At 67.9% G+C, this 19,418-nt stretch overlaps 1 protein-coding gene across 4 annotated transcripts in view; it reads left to right on the top strand.

Moving 5' to 3' along the window:
- PRDM16 (PR/SET domain 16) overlaps positions 1 to 19,418 on the top strand; it is a 278,461-nt gene that overhangs the window by 257,715 nt on the left and 1,328 nt on the right. For 3 of the 4 annotated variants that reach the window (XM_079777319.1, XM_079777318.1, XM_079777317.1), the window contains 7 exons: positions 1,467 to 1,633; positions 2,272 to 2,349; positions 6,785 to 6,954; positions 8,035 to 8,209; positions 13,776 to 14,012; positions 14,936 to 15,113; positions 16,187 to 19,418. The exon at positions 16,187 to 19,418 is cut by the window's right edge and continues 1,328 nt beyond it. In XM_079777319.1, coding sequence (XP_079633445.1) covers positions 1,467 to 1,633; positions 2,272 to 2,349; positions 6,785 to 6,954; positions 8,035 to 8,209; positions 13,776 to 14,012; positions 14,936 to 15,113; positions 16,187 to 16,321 — 1,140 coding nt within the window. In that variant the 3' untranslated portion in view covers positions 16,322 to 19,418. The remainder of the gene's footprint in view (positions 1 to 1,466; positions 1,634 to 2,271; positions 2,350 to 6,784; positions 6,955 to 8,034; positions 8,210 to 13,775; positions 14,013 to 14,935; positions 15,114 to 16,186) is intronic. The other variant, XM_079777320.1, reaches the window with a different exon arrangement.

Raw genomic sequence — 19,418 nt, 5'->3', positions numbered from 1 at the left:
GGAGGGGCCGGACAGCCGCTGAGGGGGCAGTTCACATCTGTCCCTCGGGCCCGGGGAGGGCGGCCACAGCAGTGCCTCCCTCCCCCACAGGGATGGCCAGGCCCGGAGTCCTGCCACCGGACGGGGCTGGCATGGGACAAGGTGGCAGCCCAGGGTCACGGTGGCCTGGGCCGTTGTGGGCAGACCTCACTTTCTATTCATTAGCCCATTAGTCAGTTGGTCCCCAACTTGCACCCCGAGGGGCTCTGGCCATGGCAAATGCCCTGCCTGCCCAGGCCCCGCCCCCCACACCCGCAGGGCCAGGCCCCAGCAGGCCTCTCGGGACGGCCCCTCCATCAGAGACGGTGCCGCCAAGGCCTGGGCAGCTGCAGCAGCCCCCGCTCTCCTGTCCCCACGCCCCCAGGACTCGGGGGCAGGCACAGTCTGATCACGACTCTGCCCACCACGTGGAAACAACCACGGCCACGCTCCTCCTCCTCCTCACGGCCCTTGGCATCTCCGAGGGGCAGAGAGGCGGCTCCTTGGTCCGTGTCCCCGTGTCCTGTGCCGTGTGGCCCTGTCCCTCTGGCCATGGGGTTAGCGAGGTCCGGTCTCAGGCTGTGCATTCTTTTTAGTACGTTGCCTGCAATTATGGCCTCCCGCCACTAGGGGTGGTGGCGCCTCAGGTCCTGATCCCTGTGATCCCTTGAGATTCATGTAACTGTCTTAATTTTTCAAGACTCAAAAAAATAATAATAATAATAGATATAATTTTGTCTTTAACCCAAACTAGACAGTCAGGAGTGACGGCCAGGGGGCAGGCGGCAGGCGTTGCTGGCCTGTTTCAGCATGCGGGGGCGGGGGGGGGGGGGGAGGGCGGGTAATGGCCGGGGTGCACAGTCTGCCTCACTGGGTCCCCACGCCAGGCAGGGCGGCTGCAGGTCAGCTCCAGCTCCCAAGCGGGGACCCCGGACTGTGATGGGGGCTCGGGGTAAGGACCAGGGCAGGGCTGGGGCGGCGGTCGGTGGACGGATCCAGCCCAGGGCCGAGGAGACGCCAGGGTATCTGGTTCCAGTGACGCCTGAGGCCGCGTGGCCTCTCGTCCCGGCCGGGCCCTGCCGTGATCTGTCACTGAGGACCTGACACCCCTGGGCGGGTCCCCACGCTTCACGAGAGGGGGCGGGCCCTGGCCGGTGCGCTCCGTGGACAGAACACCGGGCTGAGGACCAAAGGGTCCCGGGTTCGGTTCCAGTCAAGGCCGGGTACCTTGGCTACAGGCTTCTCCCCACCCGGGCCCTGGTTGGGGTGCGGGCAGGGGGCAACCCATCGAGGTGTCTCTCTCACATCAATGCTTCTCTCTGTCTCTCCCTAAAAATCAATGGAAAAATATCCCTGGGTGAGGATTAACAAAAAACAAAAAAAATCAAGTCAAAGAGAGGGGGTGGCTCCGGGGAGTCCCCCAGCCTCTCCCGTTCTCACGCCCACAGATGTCAGCCATCGAGACCATGACGGAGAAGCTGGAGAGCTTCGCGGCCATGAAGGCGGACGCCAGCGCCCTGCAGCCCCTGCCCCACCACCCCTTCAACTTCCGCTCCCCGCCGCCCACGCTCTCCGACCCCATCCTCAGGAAGGGCAAGGAGCGCTACACCTGCAGGTGAGCCGGGGGCCCGGGGCCGGCGGGCGCCCTGGGGGGTGGCCACGGGGGACACAGCACAGCCCGCGGCCCTGCATTTCCAGGGAAACCCCAGGGACAGCCTGCAGCAGCGCAGCAATAAATGGTCCGTGACCCTCGAGTTCTTGTGTTTGGGGTGGACCTCCCCCTGCTCCCCCCGAGCTGTGGGAGCTCAGAGAGTGGCTGCCGGCCGGGCAGCGGGAACCCCAGAGGCAGAGGCCAGGGCGGGCTGCGCGAGGCTCAACTATACCTCTGGGTGGGACTGTCCCCAGCGGCACCTGCCTGCCCAGCCTGTCCCAGCCCGTCCCAGCCCGTCCCAGCCGGTCCCAGCCCGTCCCAGCCCGTCCCAGCCGGCGCAGCACCCCTGGGCTCCGGGCTGAGATGATGTTTGAGGAGGGAACCGGCCCGGACGCCCAGCAGGACAGTCCGTCCGTAGTGGCTTCTCTAAAGCTCAGCTGGGCGCTGGGGCTGCAGGAGACATTGAAGTCCAGGCTGTGCAGCTGGCCACCTGCCCCGGGGGAGGAGCTGGGGGGACTAGATGCCGAGTTTGAGGGGGGCTGCGCCAGGAAGCTCCTGGCCCCTGGGTCTCCTGACGTCCTCCCCCCCCCCCCGCCCCCCAGGTACTGCGGGAAGATCTTCCCCCGATCTGCGAACCTCACGCGACACCTGAGGACGCACACCGGGGAGCAGCCGTACAGGTGGGAGCCGCGTGGGGTGGGGGGCTCTCGCCACGGTGAGAGCAGCGGGGAGTGGGACCCGCGTGTGCTCCCGGTCACTCTGGCCCCTCCTGACCCCCGCCGTCCTGCCTGGGGCCTTGTACAGACCAGGCGGGAGGTGCCCCTGCCCAGCAGGCTCCGGGGGCGCCCCCCCTGCCCCCGGAGGACGATGCCAGGAGCAGCCCCTCACCTCTGGTGTGTCCGCTGGGCAGGGGCTCAGAGCGGGGCCTGCCAGAATCCAGGCCCCAGGGTGGTCTGTCGGCAAAGCCTCAGCCGAACCCACCCCCGCCCAGCCCAGCCTCATTCACCTCCCGATGGCCGATGCCGATGCCAATGGCCGTGGCTGACCTGACCCCGGGCCGGGGTGGTGCCTAGGGCCGGGGGACCGTGGAACGGAGCTCTGAGCTAATGCGGGTCCCAGCCAGGCCGGGGCACCCCAGGGACGTGCGCGGGTCCCCTTAGGGCCCTGGACAGAGCCGTGCGTCCGCTCTCCACCTCGCCCCTCAGTCCTTGGGCAGCAACGCGGCCACACAGCATAGCGGGGTGCTCGCAAGTGGGGCACAACCCTCCTTTCAAAGCTTGGAGCCCGGGCTCGGAGACGCCCCGGGGTCCGAGGCCACATCCGAGCCGAGGGCCTCGCCCGCACACCGACCTGGTCCTGTCCCTGGTCCCTGGGCTTTCCGGGGGCACGAGCGGGCTGCGGGGGACCCTGGCTTTCAGGACCCCGGCTGGGAAGGGCCCGGGGTCGGCATTTTAGGCGAGAAACACAGGTGCCTGCGGCCTGGAGCACCCTGGGGAGCCGCGGGCTTCGCTGCCCCGCATCCTGCTGGGGGCGCGAGGGGCAGCGGTTGGGAGTAGGGAGCTGGCCCGGCTGGGAGTTGGAGGCAGAAGGTTCCCACATCTGGCTACTCTGAGCCGGAGTCACCCCCTGGCCCTGGAGACGGAGCTGTGTGTGGGGGTGCCCCCCTCCCTGGGGAGGGGGCCACAGGGGCGCCTGCAGGCGTCATGGTCCCCACGCCCTCCCTGAGACGTCACGCGTGTCCCCAGCCATCACCCGTGTGGCAGCGCCCAGCGCCCGGCACAGGCCCCGGCGCCCGGAAGCGGGGTACCGCCCACCGAAGGCCAGCAGCCGCGGGGGGCTGGGCTGTTGCCCGCCGCCCGGTCTTTCTGTAACGCGAGCCGGTTTCCAGACCGTGTTCCGTGCAAAGCCCCGGGGGTCGGGCCGTGTTTATAGAAACGTTTGATTGTCATTGATTTCTTTTGTTCTCTCCAATCCGGGAGGTTCAACTTACGGGGCAATAATTGCTGGGAAAGTTCGCGTTTCGGATCTTGCCTTTCCCGGGCGCAAGGCGGCCCTGTGATGAGGGGCCCGGGGGTGACTGCCCGCGACATCAGGGGTTCCGGGCTGCCTTTGATCATTGGGAGGGTTTAAGTGGGAAAGGGGAAATGCACACATTCGGCCTCAGAAACCTGCCAAGGAGGGGGACCCCCCGCTCCGGGGGGCTGAGTCAGCCTCCGCCCACCGCCCGCCTGCATGAGCACCCCACCCCATGTGTGCGTCCCCGTGTGCGCGCCAGGGAGGCCAGCGGCCGTCCCCTCGCCGCCGGCTCTCATGGCTGCGCGTGACCCGGTGATCCCGCCGCACAGGCTGCGCCGCTTCCTTTCACATCCGCGCCGGCCATCTAAAGTGACTCCGGCCGCGGCCCAAGCCCGGGCGTGGGGCGGACAGGACGTTCTCCGGTGGCTGACACGCTTCCCGGAGGGGAGGGGGGACTCGGGCCGGGCCCCTCGGCCGGCGGGGGCTCCTGGTCAGAGTGAGGTGGGAGGGAAGGAGCCTTAGACCCTCGCCCTCGCCGCTCCGCGCAGGCCTTGTTGAGATGAGGATGGAGGGACAGAAAGACTGAACTGGAGCCCTGGCCCGTGTGGCTCAGTGGATAGAGCGTCGGCCGGCAGCCCAAAGGGTCCCGGGTCCGATTCCAGTCAAGGGCACGCACCTTGGTTGCAGGCTCCTCCCCGGCCCGGGCCGGGTCAGGTGGCGTGCAGGAGGCCACCCATCGATGTGTCTCACATCGGTGCTTCTCTCTGTCGCCCCCCCCCCCCTCTCTAAAATCACTGGGAAAACGTCCCGGGTGAGGGCTCAGCAACAACAAAAGGACCGAATTAGGGTTGAGGGGCTGCCTTCTCCACCCACCCTGGCGCCGGCGGGGGCTCGAGTCACACCGTGGAGGCGAGGCTCCGAGGCTGCCCGTGGGCCCGGGCGGACCTGGGATTCCCGCCTCCCACCTTCAGTCCCGTTCCTCCCGGGCTCCCGTCCCGCCATCCGCGTGAAGCCCCACCCCCGTGCCGGGCCGGGCGTCGCTGCTTCCTCCAGTAGCGTTAGCCTAGGGCTGGGCCTCAGTCTCTGTCCCTTTCCTGACCGTTCCCGGCAGCATTTCCCTGGGGTGTGGCCCTGGGGGGGGAGGGGGGACACTGCACGGGGCCATCCCACCCTCCCCTGCCCCGCCCTGTGTCCGCCGCGGCTGGCTTCCCTGCGGTGGCCGCGGACACGGTCACGGTCACGGCAAGGTCCCTGCAGGCCCGCGCCGCCGCCCCCGTGGCCGCCATCTGTGCTCGCCCCCGGGCAGCATGTGTTACTCTGTGCGGCGCGGCCACACATTTCAGTCGCCACTTGTCAGCTTATTCACCAGGCAAATCCCGGCTGCTCGCAGGCCCTGCTCCCCGGAGCCCTGGGCGGCTGCTCCCCTCAATTTCAAACAGGCCTGTTTGTCTGGGCCGTTTATTGAGATTAGAACCGGGAGGCCACTCGGGACTCTGTGGCCCACGGAAGGCGTGGCCACCCACCCTCCCGGCCCCACAGAGGCTGCAGGGAGGATCCACGCCAAGTCCTGACCCCCTGCGGGGAACCAGCGCCCCGCAGCCTCCTTCTCACTCGGACCCCCTTCTCCAGGTCACGCGCTGCCCCCCGGGGACTTGTTGACAGAAACGAGGAAAAGGGCGCTGTGCGTGTGAGCGCAGCACAGACCCAGGCGGGCACAGCGCAGCCCGGCACGCCTGCTGGGTGGGCAGGCGGCGGACGCCCAGGCCTGGGCTGGGGGCCAGCTTGGCCTTGCACTTGAGCAGCCGCCTGAGGAGCAGGCTGCAGTGGGAGCCTGACACCACGGACAGAGGGGAGGCCGACAGGGTCCCTGGAGGAGTTCCAAAGACCAGAGCACTCGTTTGTGCCCGTCTGCACATGCACCACACGTGGGCATGCACCCACACTGCACACACCCACATGTACATGAACATGTGCACACTAACACACATGGACTGTGTGCACGCATGCCTGCACACCCACGTGTACCAAAATGTGCATGGGCATGCATGTACATGCTGACACCTGCACTGTGTGCACACGCGTGTACCCACGTGTGCACAGGCGCACGTACACCCTAATACATGTGCACTGTGTGCGCACACATGCACATACACACAAGTGTGCGGCTGCAGCCGGACACAGTGCAGGTGCGAGCACCTGTCCGTCACCCGCCTTGCTTGGACTTCCACCCCCAGGAGGGGGCGGCACGGGTCCCTTCTCGGTCCCCCTCCGGGACCCTGGCTCCCTCCGTTTCTGGCGGGGTGTCTTGCTAGCTCTAGTTTCACCCTCTGTATGGGGGTCGGGAGGGTGGGCGTGAGGGCCGGCCCCGCCCGAGGGCCCCACCCCACGGGGCGCGTCACACGGCCGGTGTCTCAGACGGTGCGTCGCGGCGATTTCCTCTCAGTAGCGCTTGTTCGGACGAAAGGGCCGTCAGCAGAATGTTCTGGGGGCGCGGCGGGAGCGTCTGCAGGGCGCGGGCTGCAGGGGCCCACGGGCACACAGATGAGCTCAGCAGGAGGGCTGCCCCCCAATCAAAGAGGACAGTGTGGTCCCTGCGGAGGGAGCAGCCCGACGGCCACGAGGCTGGGAGCCCCCACACCCCAATCGATGGACTAGCCCGAGGGCCCGCCGGGACCAGCTCTCCTCGCCCGCGCCAGGTGGGGGTCTCTGCGGGGAGGACAGTTTCAGGGAGCACAGTTGCGGGGAGCTGTCTGCGGACCCCTCCTTCCCTGGACCAGCCTCAGCATCTTTCCATGGTGAGGTGCTGCCCCCTTGAGGCTGCTGGGAGCACGGCGCCCTGTGGGTGGACCTGCCAGGCACAGGGCCGCCGAGCTGGGTGACCCACCACCCGGAGGACGGAGACGCTGGGGAGTCTGGGCGCTGCACACCCAGGGGCACGCCCCACCGGGTCCCCCTCCTCCAGCGAGGGCACACCCCAGCAGGGCCCGCTGCCCGAGGTCCAGGTTGAATACCTGCTCCGGGCACCGCCTTGCCGTGCCCCCTCAGGGCCGGGGCGGGGCGCGGGCGGCGAGGCCTCCGCTGAGGGTGTGTGTCCCGCAGGTGTAAGTACTGCGACCGCTCCTTCAGCATCTCCTCCAACCTGCAGCGGCACGTCCGCAACATCCACAACAAGGAGAAGCCCTTCAGGTGCCACCTGTGCAGCCGCTGCTTCGGGCAGCAGACCAACCTGGACCGGCACCTGAAGAAGCACGAGCACGAGCACGCGCCAGGTGAGCGCCCCGGGGGGGACAGGCCTCAGGGGGGACAGGCCTCAGGGGGGACAGGCCTCAGGGGGGAGCAGGCCCCAGGGGGGCACCCCAGGGGAGCAGGCCCCAGGGGGGACAGGCCTCAGGGGGGAGCAGGCCCCAGGGGGGCACCCCAGGGGAGCAGGCCCCAGGGGGGACAGGCCTCAGGGGAGCAGGCCCCAGGGGAGCACCCCAGGGGAGCAGGCCCCAGGGGAGCACGCGCCAGGGGAGCACCCCAGGGGAGCAGGCCCCAGGGGGGACAGGCCTCAGGGGGGCACGCGCCAGGTGAGCAGGCCCCAGGGGAGCACCCCAGGGGAGCAGGCCCCAGGGGGGACAGGCCTCAGGGGGGCACGCGCCAGGTGAGCAGGCCCCAGGGGAGCACCCCAGGGGAGCAGGCCCCAGGGGAGCACCCCAGGGGAGCAGGCCCCAGGGGGGACAGGCCTCAGGGGGGACAGGCCTCAGGGGAGACAGGCCCCAGGGGGGACAGGCCTCAGGGGAGCAGGCCCCAGGGGAGCACCCCAGGGGAGCAGGCCCCAGGGGGGACAGGCCTCAGGGGGGCACACGCCAGGTGAGCAGGCCCCAGGGGAGCACCCCAGGGGAGCAGGCCCCAGGGGGGACAGGCCTCAGGGGGTCACGCGCCAGGTGAGCAGGCCCCAGGGGAGCACCCCAGGGGAGCAGGCCCCAGGGGGGACAGGCCTCAGGGGGGCACGCGCCAGGTGAGCAGGCCCCAGGGGAGCACCCCAGGGGAGCAGGCCCCAGGGGAGCACCCCAGGGGAGCAGGCCCCAGGGGAGCAGGCCTCAGGGGGGACAGGCCCCGGGGAGCACGCCCCAGGGGAGCACCCCAGGGGAGCAGGCCCCAGGGGAGCACCCCAGGGGAGCAGGCCCCAGGGGGGACAGGCCCCAGGGGAGAAGACCCCAGTGCATGCCCGCAGGCAGCCCCGGGAGGTGGTTCAGGAACGGGGGTGGGGGGTCGGTAGAACTTGAATGCTGGGGCTATGAATGGGGAGAGGAGCCGTGGGGAGGGGAGCGGTCCAGCTGAGGGCCCCCCCATTGCCCTCCACGCAGTGAGCCAGCACTCCGGGATCCTCACGAACCACCTGGGGACCAGCGCCTCCTCCCCCACCTCTGAGTCGGACACCCACGCACTTTTAGACGAGAAGGAAGACTCCTACTTCTCTGAAATCAGAAACTTCATCGCCAACAGCGAGATGAACCAAGCGTCGGCGCGAACAGACAAGCGGTAAGAAGCCCCTGCCGGACCCGGGGCTGTGTGGGCGCCCAGCCCCCCTGTGCGGCTGAGCCCAGAGCGGGGCACCCCCACCCCAGCACCTGCCCCCCGGCCAGGCCCCCGGGCTCTGCAGCGGATCCCATTCCGTCCCAGCTCTGCCCTGGAAGCTGGGGAGTGTCCGCAAGGGCTCCACCCCTGCCTCAGTTTCTCCACCTGGACGCGGCACGGCCTTGACGGTCACACCTGTGCGACCAAATGTCAGCCAGTGAGGGCGCCTGCGCGGTCCTCGCAGCCCGAGACTCGGGACACTGTTTAGTCCCAGGCACTGAAGGTTTCCAAACAAGAATGCCGCCCCTTTAAACACACACACACACACGCACATGCACACACGTGAGCACGCACACACAGAGACACACACCAGCAGCAGCAGAAAAATGAGGGCTTCGGGGTCAAGAAGGAGGGGGCTCCGCACAATGCCGATCACGGGGCTCGGCGCGTGGCACTGCCCTGCCCCCCGAAGGGCCTCCGGCCCCAGGAAGAGTTCTCCTTGGGGGACGGCTGGTGCCAGACCAGGTGTCCGCGAACCAGAGACACTGCCGACTCCCAGAGGCCTCGGGATGCGGTCCCCTAGCTCTTCGGAGGGGAAACTGAGGCCCAGAGGAATGGGGCGCCTGGCTCCAGACCCACAGCCAGGCCCAGGGCACTGACCACCATGGTGGCCACGGATGGGCTGCAGCTTGACCGTCCCCAGGCCCAGGGCCCCCACCCACCCCCAGCAGGTGAGGGCAGTCCTCAGGAGAGGGGTCCCTGTCGTCGGTATTCCCAGGGCGCCATCCTACCCCCTGACCTTTGCATGCGCGTCCGCCAGGGCTGCCCTGTTGCTCCAGGCAGGGGCGTGAGGGAGGCTCTGACGGAGGAGGCTGCCCGAGTCCCCAGAGAGCCGGGCAGAGCCACTCACCAGGCCCTCGGACCGCCCCGTCCAGGGAGCCCGAGCCCAGGCCGGAGCTGCCCCACGTCACTGTTGAAAGAGGGAACCAGGGTCTCAGTCAACATACACCCACGTCAGGCGCTGGGTCCCTGGCAGATCCGTGGGGCAGTGTGAACCGGATGGTCCTCACTCCGCACCCCCGGGGTCCCGGCCTCACGGCCCCTGAAATCCGGGGGCCGACAGGTGCCCCGCAGATCCCTCTGTTGGAGGCCTGGCCGCAGGAGCCCGGAATGCGACCTGATTGGGGAACATGAGGTCGCACATGGGCTGCTGACCCTCATCCCACGTGACGGGGGACCTGGTAAAGGGGGGACTGGACGCAGACGTGCACAAGGATGGGTGTCATGCGAAGACGGAGCAGAGAGGGAGTGGGTCTGCAGGCCGAGGATGCCGCAGCCACCGGAGCGGGGCCCGGGCCGGGTCCCCCTCACCACCTGAGGGACCAGCCCCATGACACCTGGACCTCGGGCGCTGCCCCAGAACCGGGAGAGAAGGTCCTGTGGTGATGCCCGGCCGTGGCTGTGTCCCGGTCGCCCGGGGACATGCACGCGCCCCGGGCAGCTGTTTGGAGGCCTGCACACGTGTCCTCATGTCCTCTGTCTGAAGCCGGCACCAGGCGCCGGGCCCCCCACGGTGTGCGCTGGACCCTCAGGAGCACCCCACCTGGTGCGGGCTACCTGCCATGAGATACTCGGGGGGGAGGGGCACACAGATGAAGAGCCTGGTCCGCGGCCCCAGGCAGAGGCGCCCACATAGGAAACGGCCCGGTGCATGTGGGTCCCACAGAAGGACACGCAGGGCTGCGGGCTGAACATGCTCCCATCCCGGTACCCGCAGCTGCCGGCCTGCTCACCGCGTCCTCAGCATGGGGATGGGGGCGGGGCGGGGGGGCCTTACGTCCCCGATAGGGCACAGGGCCCCGAGGGGCCAGGACCCCCCCACAAGGCCACCGCAAAGAGCCCACAAAGAGACAGGACTGGTCTCGGCCACATCACCTGGTCCAGACCCCCCTCCCCCCGCTGGTGGGATGGGCGCGTGCCCGGTGCCCGCACAGGTGCCCGGTGACAGGAAAACATGCTGGGCCCAGCTCCCCCAGAAGGCGGGTCAGCTGTCAGAATCCATCTCCTCACGGAAGACGCATGGGCCAGGGCACACGTTCGGGTTTGAGACCTAGACCTGCCCTGTTGGAGGTCAGAGGTCACTGGGGAGGAGGCCCGCCCTGCCGGCCGCTGAGAGAAGACCCGTGTCCCTGGCCCAGTGGACGGATTCCCATCGGCCCTGCGGGTCCAGGAGGTGCAGGTCTGGGAGCTCAGAACGTGGGCTCAGCCAGCGAGTGCCGAGCCCGCCGCCTCCCTGCACCTTGTGCTGGCCACCTGGGGCCTCACGTCGCCCCCGCTCCCCCCCCCTCCCCCGTCACGGGCTTGCTGACGCGCGGAGCCCAGGCCTGAAGGAAGCAAGGACTCACGCTCACCCCGTGCTCCCGTAGCCTGTGGTCACGGGTACCCGCTGTGGAAAGCCCTGCCCGGGCTGAGGGCCCCAGGGGGCCAGCACCTCAGGAGACTTGTCTCCAAGGCAAACCTGTCCCGGGGGTCTGCCGCTGACTGAACCCCAGGACCCAACACCATCCACTGAACCCCAGGACCCAGCACCGTCCACAGAACCCCGGGACCCAACACCGTCCACAGAACCCCAGGACCCAACACCGTCCACAGAACCCCGGGACCCAACACCGTCCACAGAACCCCGGGACCCAACACCGTCCACAGAACGCCAGGACCCAGCACCGTCCACAGAACGCCAGGACCCAACACCGTCCACAGAACCCCGGGACCCAACACCGTCCACAGAACCCTGGGACCCAACACCGTCCACAGAACGCCAGGACCCAGCACCGTGCACAGAACCCCGGGACCCAGCACCGTCCACAGAACCCCAGGACCCAACACCGTCCACAGAACACCAGGACCCAACACCGTCCACAGAACCCCGGGACCCAGCACCGTCCACAGAACCCCGGGACCCAACACCGTCCACTGAACCCCGGGACCCAACACCGTCCACAGAACCCCGGGACCCAACACCATCCACAGAACCCCAGGACCCAACACGGTCCATAGAACCCCGGGACCCAGCACCGTCCACAGAACCCTGGGACCCAACACCGTCCACAGAACCCCGGGACCCAACACCATCCACAGAACCCCAGGACCCAACACCGTCCATAGAACCCCGGGACCCAGCACCGTCCACAGAACCCTGGGACCCAACACCGTCCACAGAACCCCGGGACCCAGCACTGTCCACAGAACCCCGGGACCCAACACCGTCCACAGAACCCTGGGACCCAGCACTGTCCACAGAACCCCGGGACCCAACACCATCCACAGAACCCTGGGACCCAGCACCGTCCACTGAACCCCGGGACCCAGCACCGTCCACAGAACCCCGGGACCCAGCACCGTCCACAGAACCCCAGGACCCAACACCGTCCACAGAACGCCAGGACCCAGCACCGTCCACAGAACCCCAGGACCCAACACCGTCCACAGAACCCCGGGACCCAGCACCGTCCACAGAACCCCGGGACCCAACACCGTCCACAGAACCCTGGGACCCAGCACTGTCCACAGAACCCCGGGACCCAACACCGTCCACAGAACCCTGGGACCCAGCACTGTCCACAGAACCCCGGGACCCAGCACCGTCAACTGAACCCCAGGACCCAGCACCGTCCACAGAACCCCAGGACCCAGCACCGTCCACAGAACCCCAGGACCCAACACCATCCACAGAACCCCAGGACCCAGCACCGTCCACAGAACCCAGAACCCAGGCACCATCCACAGAACGCCAGGACCCAGCACCGTCCACAGAACCCCGGGACCCAACACCATCCACAGAACCCCAGGACCCAACACCGTCCACAGAACGCCAGGACCCAGCACCGTCCACAGAACCCCGGGACCCAACACCGTCCACAGAACCCCGGGACCCAGCACCGTCCACAGAACCCCGGGACCCAACACTGTCCACAGAACCCTGGGACCCAGCACCGTCCACAGAACCCCTGGACCCAACACCGTCCACAGAACCCCGGGACCCAACACCATCCAATGAACCCCAGGACCCAGCACCATCCACAGAACCCCGGGACCCAGCACCGTCCACTGAACCCCAGGACCCAACACCGTCCACAGAACCCCAGGACCCAGCACCATCCACAGAACCCCGGGACCCAGCACCGTCCACTGAACCCCAGGACCCAGCACCATCCACTGAACCCCAGGACCCAGCACCGTCCACTGAACCCCGGGACCCAGCACCATCCACAGAACCCCGGGACCCAACACCATCCACAGAACCCCGGGACCCAACACCATCCACAGAACCCCAGGACCCAACACCGTCCACAGAACCCCGGGACCCAGCACTGTCCACAGAACCCCAGGACCCAGCACCGTCCACTGAACCCCAGGACCCAGGCACCGTCCACTGAACCCCAGGACCCAGCACCATCCACAGAACCCCAGGACCCAGCACCGTCCACAGAATGCCAGGACCCAGCACCGTCCACAGAACCCCGGGACCCAACACCGTCCACAGAACCCAGAACCCAGGCACCATCCACAGAACGCCAGGACCCAGCACCGTCCACAGAACCCCGGGACCCAACACCGTCCACAGAACCCAGAACCCAGGCACCATCCACAGAACCCCGGGACCCAGGCACCATCCACAGAACCCAGGACCCAACACCGTCCACAGAACCCCGGGACCCAGGCACCGTCCACAGAACCCAGGACCCAGGCACCATCCACAGAACCCCGGGACCCAGGCACCATCCACAGAACCCAGGACCCAACACCGTCCACAGAACCCCGGGACCCAGGCACCGTCCACAGAACCCAGGACCCAGGCACCATCCACAGAACCCCGGGACCCAGGCACCATCCACAGAACCCCAGGACCCAGCACCGTCCACAGAACCCCGGGACCCAACACCGTCCACAGAACCCCGGGACCCAGGCACCATCCACAGAACCCCGGGACCCAACACCGTCCACAGAACCCCGGGACCCAGACATCATCCACAGAACCCCGGGACCCAACACCATCCACAGAACCCCGGGACCCAGGCACCATCCCTGGGACCAAACGCTGTCCGAGGGGCCACTGGGCCGTCCACATCCCGTGTCCTCGAGGCCGAGGAGCAGCGTCCCTCAGGCTGGGCCGCAAACCTCCCCGACGTCTCCTGTGCCCCGCCGGACCCTGGCCCCACGCCAGGCTGGCCACGGCGCCCCTGACACGCACACTCAGTGTCCGCCCTGCCAGGAGCCCTGCCAGGAGCCCCCGCCTGCCCCGGCTACACGCTTAGGGGCATCCTTCTCTTCTGGAGTCGCTCAGCCCACAGGGACGGGCTGGAACCACGGCGGGGACAGCCCAGGACCACAGCTCAGGGATTCTGTGGCCACAAAGGCCAGCTCTCCAGGGGGGCTGGGAGGTCAGGGGGTGCAGCGGGGGGAGCGCCGACTGGAGCTGAGTCGCCGGCCTTTGGGGGCCGGTGGCCAACTCCTTCCCGTGTCGTTTCAGGCCAGAGGCCCAGGAGCTGGACGGCACGGCGCCGTGCCCAGGCCTGGCCAGCGGGAAGCCGGAGGACGGCGAGGAGGAGGAGGAGGAGGAGCTGGAGGAAGAGGACGATGAGAGCCTTGCGGGGAAGTCCCAGGACGACAACGTGTCCCCCACGCCCGAGCCCCAGGGCACCTACGAGGACGAGGAGGACGAGGAGCCACCCGCCTCCCTGGCCGTGGGCTTCGACCACACCCGAAGGTGGGTGCCACCCTCCGGGCCACGGCCAGGGCCGCTGAGAGAGCTGGGGCCAGCCAGGGAGGACCCTGAGCATCAGGAGGGTGACTCACTCCCAAACCGGCAGGCCCGCCCCCTCCCTCTGGCCCCTCCTCCCTGCAGGTGTCTCTGCCACGGAGGCTTCTGCACGGAGGCCAGGGAGAGGCCCCGCCTGGGGAGGGGCCAGGCCCAGCCACTCACACACACACCACATACAAACATGCACACACACACGCACACATATGCAAATGTGTGTGCAGACATGTGCCTATATGCACTGTGTATGCACTGGCATGTGTGTGCACCTGCTAACATATATGTGCAAACGTGTGTGTATGTACATGCACACATGCACATGCATGAGCACCCAGAGGCCGGGGAGCAGCGTGGGGGGCGGCACGGAGAGAGCTGGCCGGCCACAGGGCCACACGGTGGCTGTCGCCGGGTGCCGTCCAGCCTCCGCGGGCGCTGTGGTGCCGGGACTGAGCCCTGTCATTCTGGAAGTTGTGCCAACCAGAGCCCTTCCCCTGCATCCCAAGTGCTGGCCGCCCCCGGCCACGGGCAGTGCCGGCTTCCAGGAGTCCCTGAGGGGTCCTCCACAGACAGCCATCCCCCCCCCCCGAGGGTCATGGCCCCCCCCCAGCCGCCCGGAGTCTTGGGAGCCAAGGCCTCCCCTCTGTCCTGGTCCCTGGAAACCCGGAGGCCCCGCCTGCTACTTGCAACACGTGTGCGTGTCCTCACCCGCTCCGTGTCCTCTGTCCGTGCTTTTCCTGCATCCGTGTGGCTTCCGTCCTGGTGTCCGTGTGTCCGTGTGTCTGTCTTGTGCATGTGGCTCGTGGAGACCGTGGCGTGCATGCGGCGGCGCAGGGCCGAGGCCGCGGCTCACGGAGGCCTCTCGGTTGGTGCAGGTGCGCCGAGCAGCCGCCGGCGGGCAGTCTCCTAGCTTTGGAGCCGATGCCGACTTTTGGGAAGGGGCTGGACCTGCGCAGAGCCGCCGAGGAGGCGCTGGAAGTTAAGGATGTGCTTAATTCCACCCTAGACTCTGAGGCTTTAAAACAGACCCTGTACAGGCAGGCTAAGAGCCAGGTAGGTACCGCAGAGCCCCGCCCCTCCCCCAGGCGAGGCAGGGGCAGCCTGGCCTCTCGCGTGGCCACCCCGGGCTTGCCTGGGGGCCCAGGACCCACTGGCCCGCCCGTGCCCATTGCATTGGCTAAAGAGACGCCCCGAGGACCGCCACGTCCCCTCAGCAGCAGTGGGGAGGGAGGGTTCAGAGCAGAAGGACCTGGGCCAGGTCACTCAGGGACGCGGAGGTCACTGTCCTCTCGTCCCCAGAAGGCGGTGCCCGTGAGCAGGTGGGGGGGGGGGCTGCCCCGCCCCCGCCCTCTGTGACCGGCCAGAGGGCCGCGGCCAGGTTTCCTCGCAGCAAGCTACGGCACTGGTCCGCGCGGGAGCCGTGACGGGGTCAGGGAGGACCAGGCTTGACGGGGGCCCCGTTCCCCAGTGTAGCCGCCACAGAACCCGCCTCCCGGTTCCCTCCAGTCCGGAGCCCACAGGGTCTCAGCCAGCTCTGCAGCCCCGAGTCTCAGCAAAGCCGTCTGTGTGTCTGTCTTCGTCTTTTACTAATTCTGTCCAGAGTGTTGACCCCCCAGCCCGCCCTGCGGGTGCCGTCACCTCGCACCCCACGGCTCACGGCAGTAGGTGCCCTGGGACTGAGCATGCTCCTTTCCCCCAGCACCCCCGTCCCCACGGGTATCCCCACGGGCGTCCCCACGGGCGTCCCCAGGGCAGGGACTGACTGCGGACGGGGTCTTAGCGATGACCACCGGCACCTCCAGGGCCCCCACAGTGCCCGCTCGCCCACGGGTTTGCGGGTCACCAGGCAGAGAAAAGGGGTGGCCGAGGTGACTGCAGGGGGAGCACTGAGAGGCCAAGGAACCCCTCTGCCGGGGCCATGGCGTCCTCGCTCCCCTCTGCGGCCCTCCTGGCTCCTCCTCCAGGCCTGGTTGGGGGGGTCTGGCCTCCATGGGCCGGGCCCTGGCACCTGCCCTCTCTCCTCCCGTGTGGGGCTGAGTGGGCCGAGGCGGTGGGAGGGGCGAGGACGGAGCCGGCCTGGGGCCCCTGGCTCACCTGCCGGCCTGTGCCGCGTGTCCCCCCGCCAGGCGTACGCAATGATGCTGTCGCTCTCCGAGGACCCTCCTCTCCGCGCCGCCGCCCAGAGCCCCCTGGATGCTTGGCTGAACATCGCGGGACCCACGCCCGAGGCTGGAGCCTTTAACCCCATCAACCACCTCTGACGGGCCCGGGGGGCAGGGGCTCACGAGGTGACCTCGGGCCCCACATCGCGACGGAAATCCCAGCGAGGGCCTCAGGGGCCGGCGCGGCCCGCGGCCAGGGAGACCCTCTCGCCTGCGTTCGGCCGCTCCTCCGCGTCCGCCCCCTGGTTTCACTCGCCTTTTCCAATGAGAACCCAGAAACCGAAGTCCCTGAGGTCGTCGGGCCCGCGTCTCTGAGAACCGGTCTCCAGGGCGCCCTCAGGACAGCCCGGCGCACGGCCGTGGGCGCGGCGCACGGGACGGCCTGGAGGCATCAGCCCGGCGGGCACCGGCGGGACTCCTCCCGCACTGAAGCCGGGGCCACCTGGGGGCCGGGGGGGAGGACAGACCCGGAGTGCCCTGCGGAGGGAGCGGCCCACACGATTTTTATATGAAAATGACAAGAACAGCCCTTTTGGTGACCTTACTGACGACAGAGTCTATTTAAGCATGTGGTTTTAATAACAGACAGTATTTTTTAAAAAGAGATTGAAAAAGGACTTGCAACTTGTTTTGTAAAAGTAATTTTGCATCGCTTCGAACCTGAGCTTACTTGCAAAGCCGCGCCCTCCCGGGCCCGCACCGGCTGCGCGTGGCCGTGGGACCGTAGCTAACGGGGAGGTTTTCTATCCTCGACCCTATTTGTAAAGCCACGGGAGCTCGGTGCCCCGGGCGGCCGGGCCCCGGGCCTCGCCTGGAGCCAGTGCAGACTGCACCAAGGATTCTGAGACGTGTCCCAGGCCGGCCCGCGGCGGGGCCTGGGACATGTGCCTGTCATTGTGTGACATGGGATCCGGGCCCGTGGCCCACAGGCGGCTCCTCCCTAGACCCCCCCGATTCTGTGGGAAGGTCAGAGAGGTGGGCCGGGCAGCTGACGTTCCTCCCCCGCTCTGTCCCCGGCCACGCCGGGCCAGCCCCCTCTGCTGCTCCTCAGAAGGCAGGCCTGCTGGCCACATCCGCTCTGCCGTCCACCTCACCCGCCCCGTCAGACGGGCACGGGCAGGAGGCGGGTGCACCCCTGGCCGCGTGGGGGACACTCCCCGCTCCCTGCGCCGGCCGCCACGCTCCACGTGCGCCTGAGGCCGCGGATCCAGGACGCGCTGCCCCTCCGCTCTCCGCGCGGGGCCTTGGCGGGCGGGTCCGGCTCCGGAACCGAGGGACGGCCGGCCAGGACCGGGACCTGCAGCAGAGACAGCCCCGCCCGCCTCCCTCCGGGACCAGCCTCCGCCCCCACGCCGGGGCTTTAAATTATCCCCCTAGGGGCCAAGTTCAAATCGTAATGTTTTTCCCTGATGGAATTGACCTTAATCTGTATATAACTTGTAATTTTTTTTTCTAATTTGTTTCTTTTCTTATTTTATTTCTTCCTTAACAGTATTTTTTTGGCATTAGACATTCTTATTGTGAAGAAATAATGTTAATATAAGTATCCAGTGAAGGACCAAACCCGTGTAATAGGTTGTGTGTTGTGTGACCGAGAGCCAGGGCGTGGGCGGCCTCCCCGAGCCGAGGCCCGCGTCCCGCCGCGCACTGTCCCTTTCCAGACAATCATGTGTTTTTGTGAAATTGGAGTTGCGTTTGCATTTAAGACAAGTGTCCTATTTATTTCTTTCATTGTTTGGCAGGAGAAAGAGTAATAGCGTCCCAACGAGAGAGAGAAAGTCGCCGCGCCGCCCTTCGAGGCGTGTGAGCGCAGACGGGGGTGACGCGCGTCTCCCGGTGCGTGTCCTCCGCTGGCCCGGGTGGCGGGCAGCGTGCACGCCGATGTGTTCCCACACGCACGTCACAGCGGCTCCGGCCGGACAGTCATCATGTGGGTGTCGGGGGGCCCGGCTTCGCCCTCAAGGCCCTGGTGGGGAGACCCCTGAGATGCCCCCAGCCCGCAGGTCCCTGGGACGGGGTTTCACCCCTTTCTCAAGCCCACACGAGGCAGCCAGACCGAGCTCCGGCCTGGCGTGTGCTGAGGAAGAGCTGGCCTGGGCCTGGCACAAGGATTTGCAAACACAACCGCTCCCACCTCCCACCGGCCCCGGCCCCGGCCCTGGCGGCCTCCCCTCGGCCAGGGCTGCCCCGTGCAGCTCAGAATTGCCACCGTCCCTCACCTGGACGGGTTCCCCATGAAAAGTCCCCTCAGAAACACCACTGTCTGTGACCCCATGATGCTTCCTGCCGGAGAAGGCGGCGTGTGCCTACTTTGTGTGATGACTGTGGAAGAGGCGGTTTGGACGGGTGTCCCCAGCCATCACAGTGCCCAGGGCCGCCCTGCTGTCCACCCCGAGGGCCGCCCCTGCTGTCCACCCAGAGGGCCGCCCTGCTGTCCACCCAGAGGGCCGCCCCTGCTGTCCACCTGCCTCTGTAGACCGTCACGTTCTGTTTATTTCCGGCTGATCCTCCTCAGTGTTGTAGTCCCCGCCCCCCCACCCCCCGAGAGCCCCCACGGCACGCGTTAAGGCCCATGTTCCTGTGACCCTGAACACGGTCCGCGCGAGGCCAGCTGGTCCCCACCGGTCAGCCCCTCGGGCCCGAGCACTGGGCAGTTTGGGAATCCATCTTTGGACCCCAACAGCGAGCACTGGTCCCCGTGCCGGTGCGTGGGGAGCAGTGCCTCCGAGACGCATGTCCCTCCTGCGCCCCGGGCCCTGCCGTGCAGGTCCCCGCTGCCGGCACCATCCGTGCCCGGAGCCCTGGAGCTCAGGGACCCGGGAGTCAGTCCTGAGGCTCCGGCCTCCGAGCACGGCCTCAGGGCCCCGCCCTCCGTCCAGCCTCAGCTGCTTTCCTCCTGCGGGCGGTTGGCGCTCACCCCCGAGTGGAAGTTCAGAACGGGGGGCCTCCTCACCCTTCCCTAGCGTCCCTCAGCCCCAGCCCACAGCAATGACACCCTCGCCCCTGCTGCGCCCACTCCGGGGCCGCGGGGAGGACACGGGCTGCCGACCCTTGGCCAGGCAGCCCCTCAGGTGCGGGACCCAGAGGCCCCCCGGGATCAACCCCAGGGGCACGTGTTTCTGCAGCCAGCCCGGCACCCCGGCACCCGGAGTGTGGATCTGTCACAGGGTGAGCCTGAGACCCCTCACCGTGGCCC

This window comes from Cnephaeus nilssonii (genome assembly GCF_951640355.1).
Source record: "Cnephaeus nilssonii genome assembly, chromosome: 7".
Classification (NCBI taxonomy): Eukaryota; Metazoa; Chordata; class Mammalia; order Chiroptera; family Vespertilionidae; genus Cnephaeus; species Cnephaeus nilssonii.
This window is presented reverse-complemented; position numbering and strand designations above follow the sequence as displayed.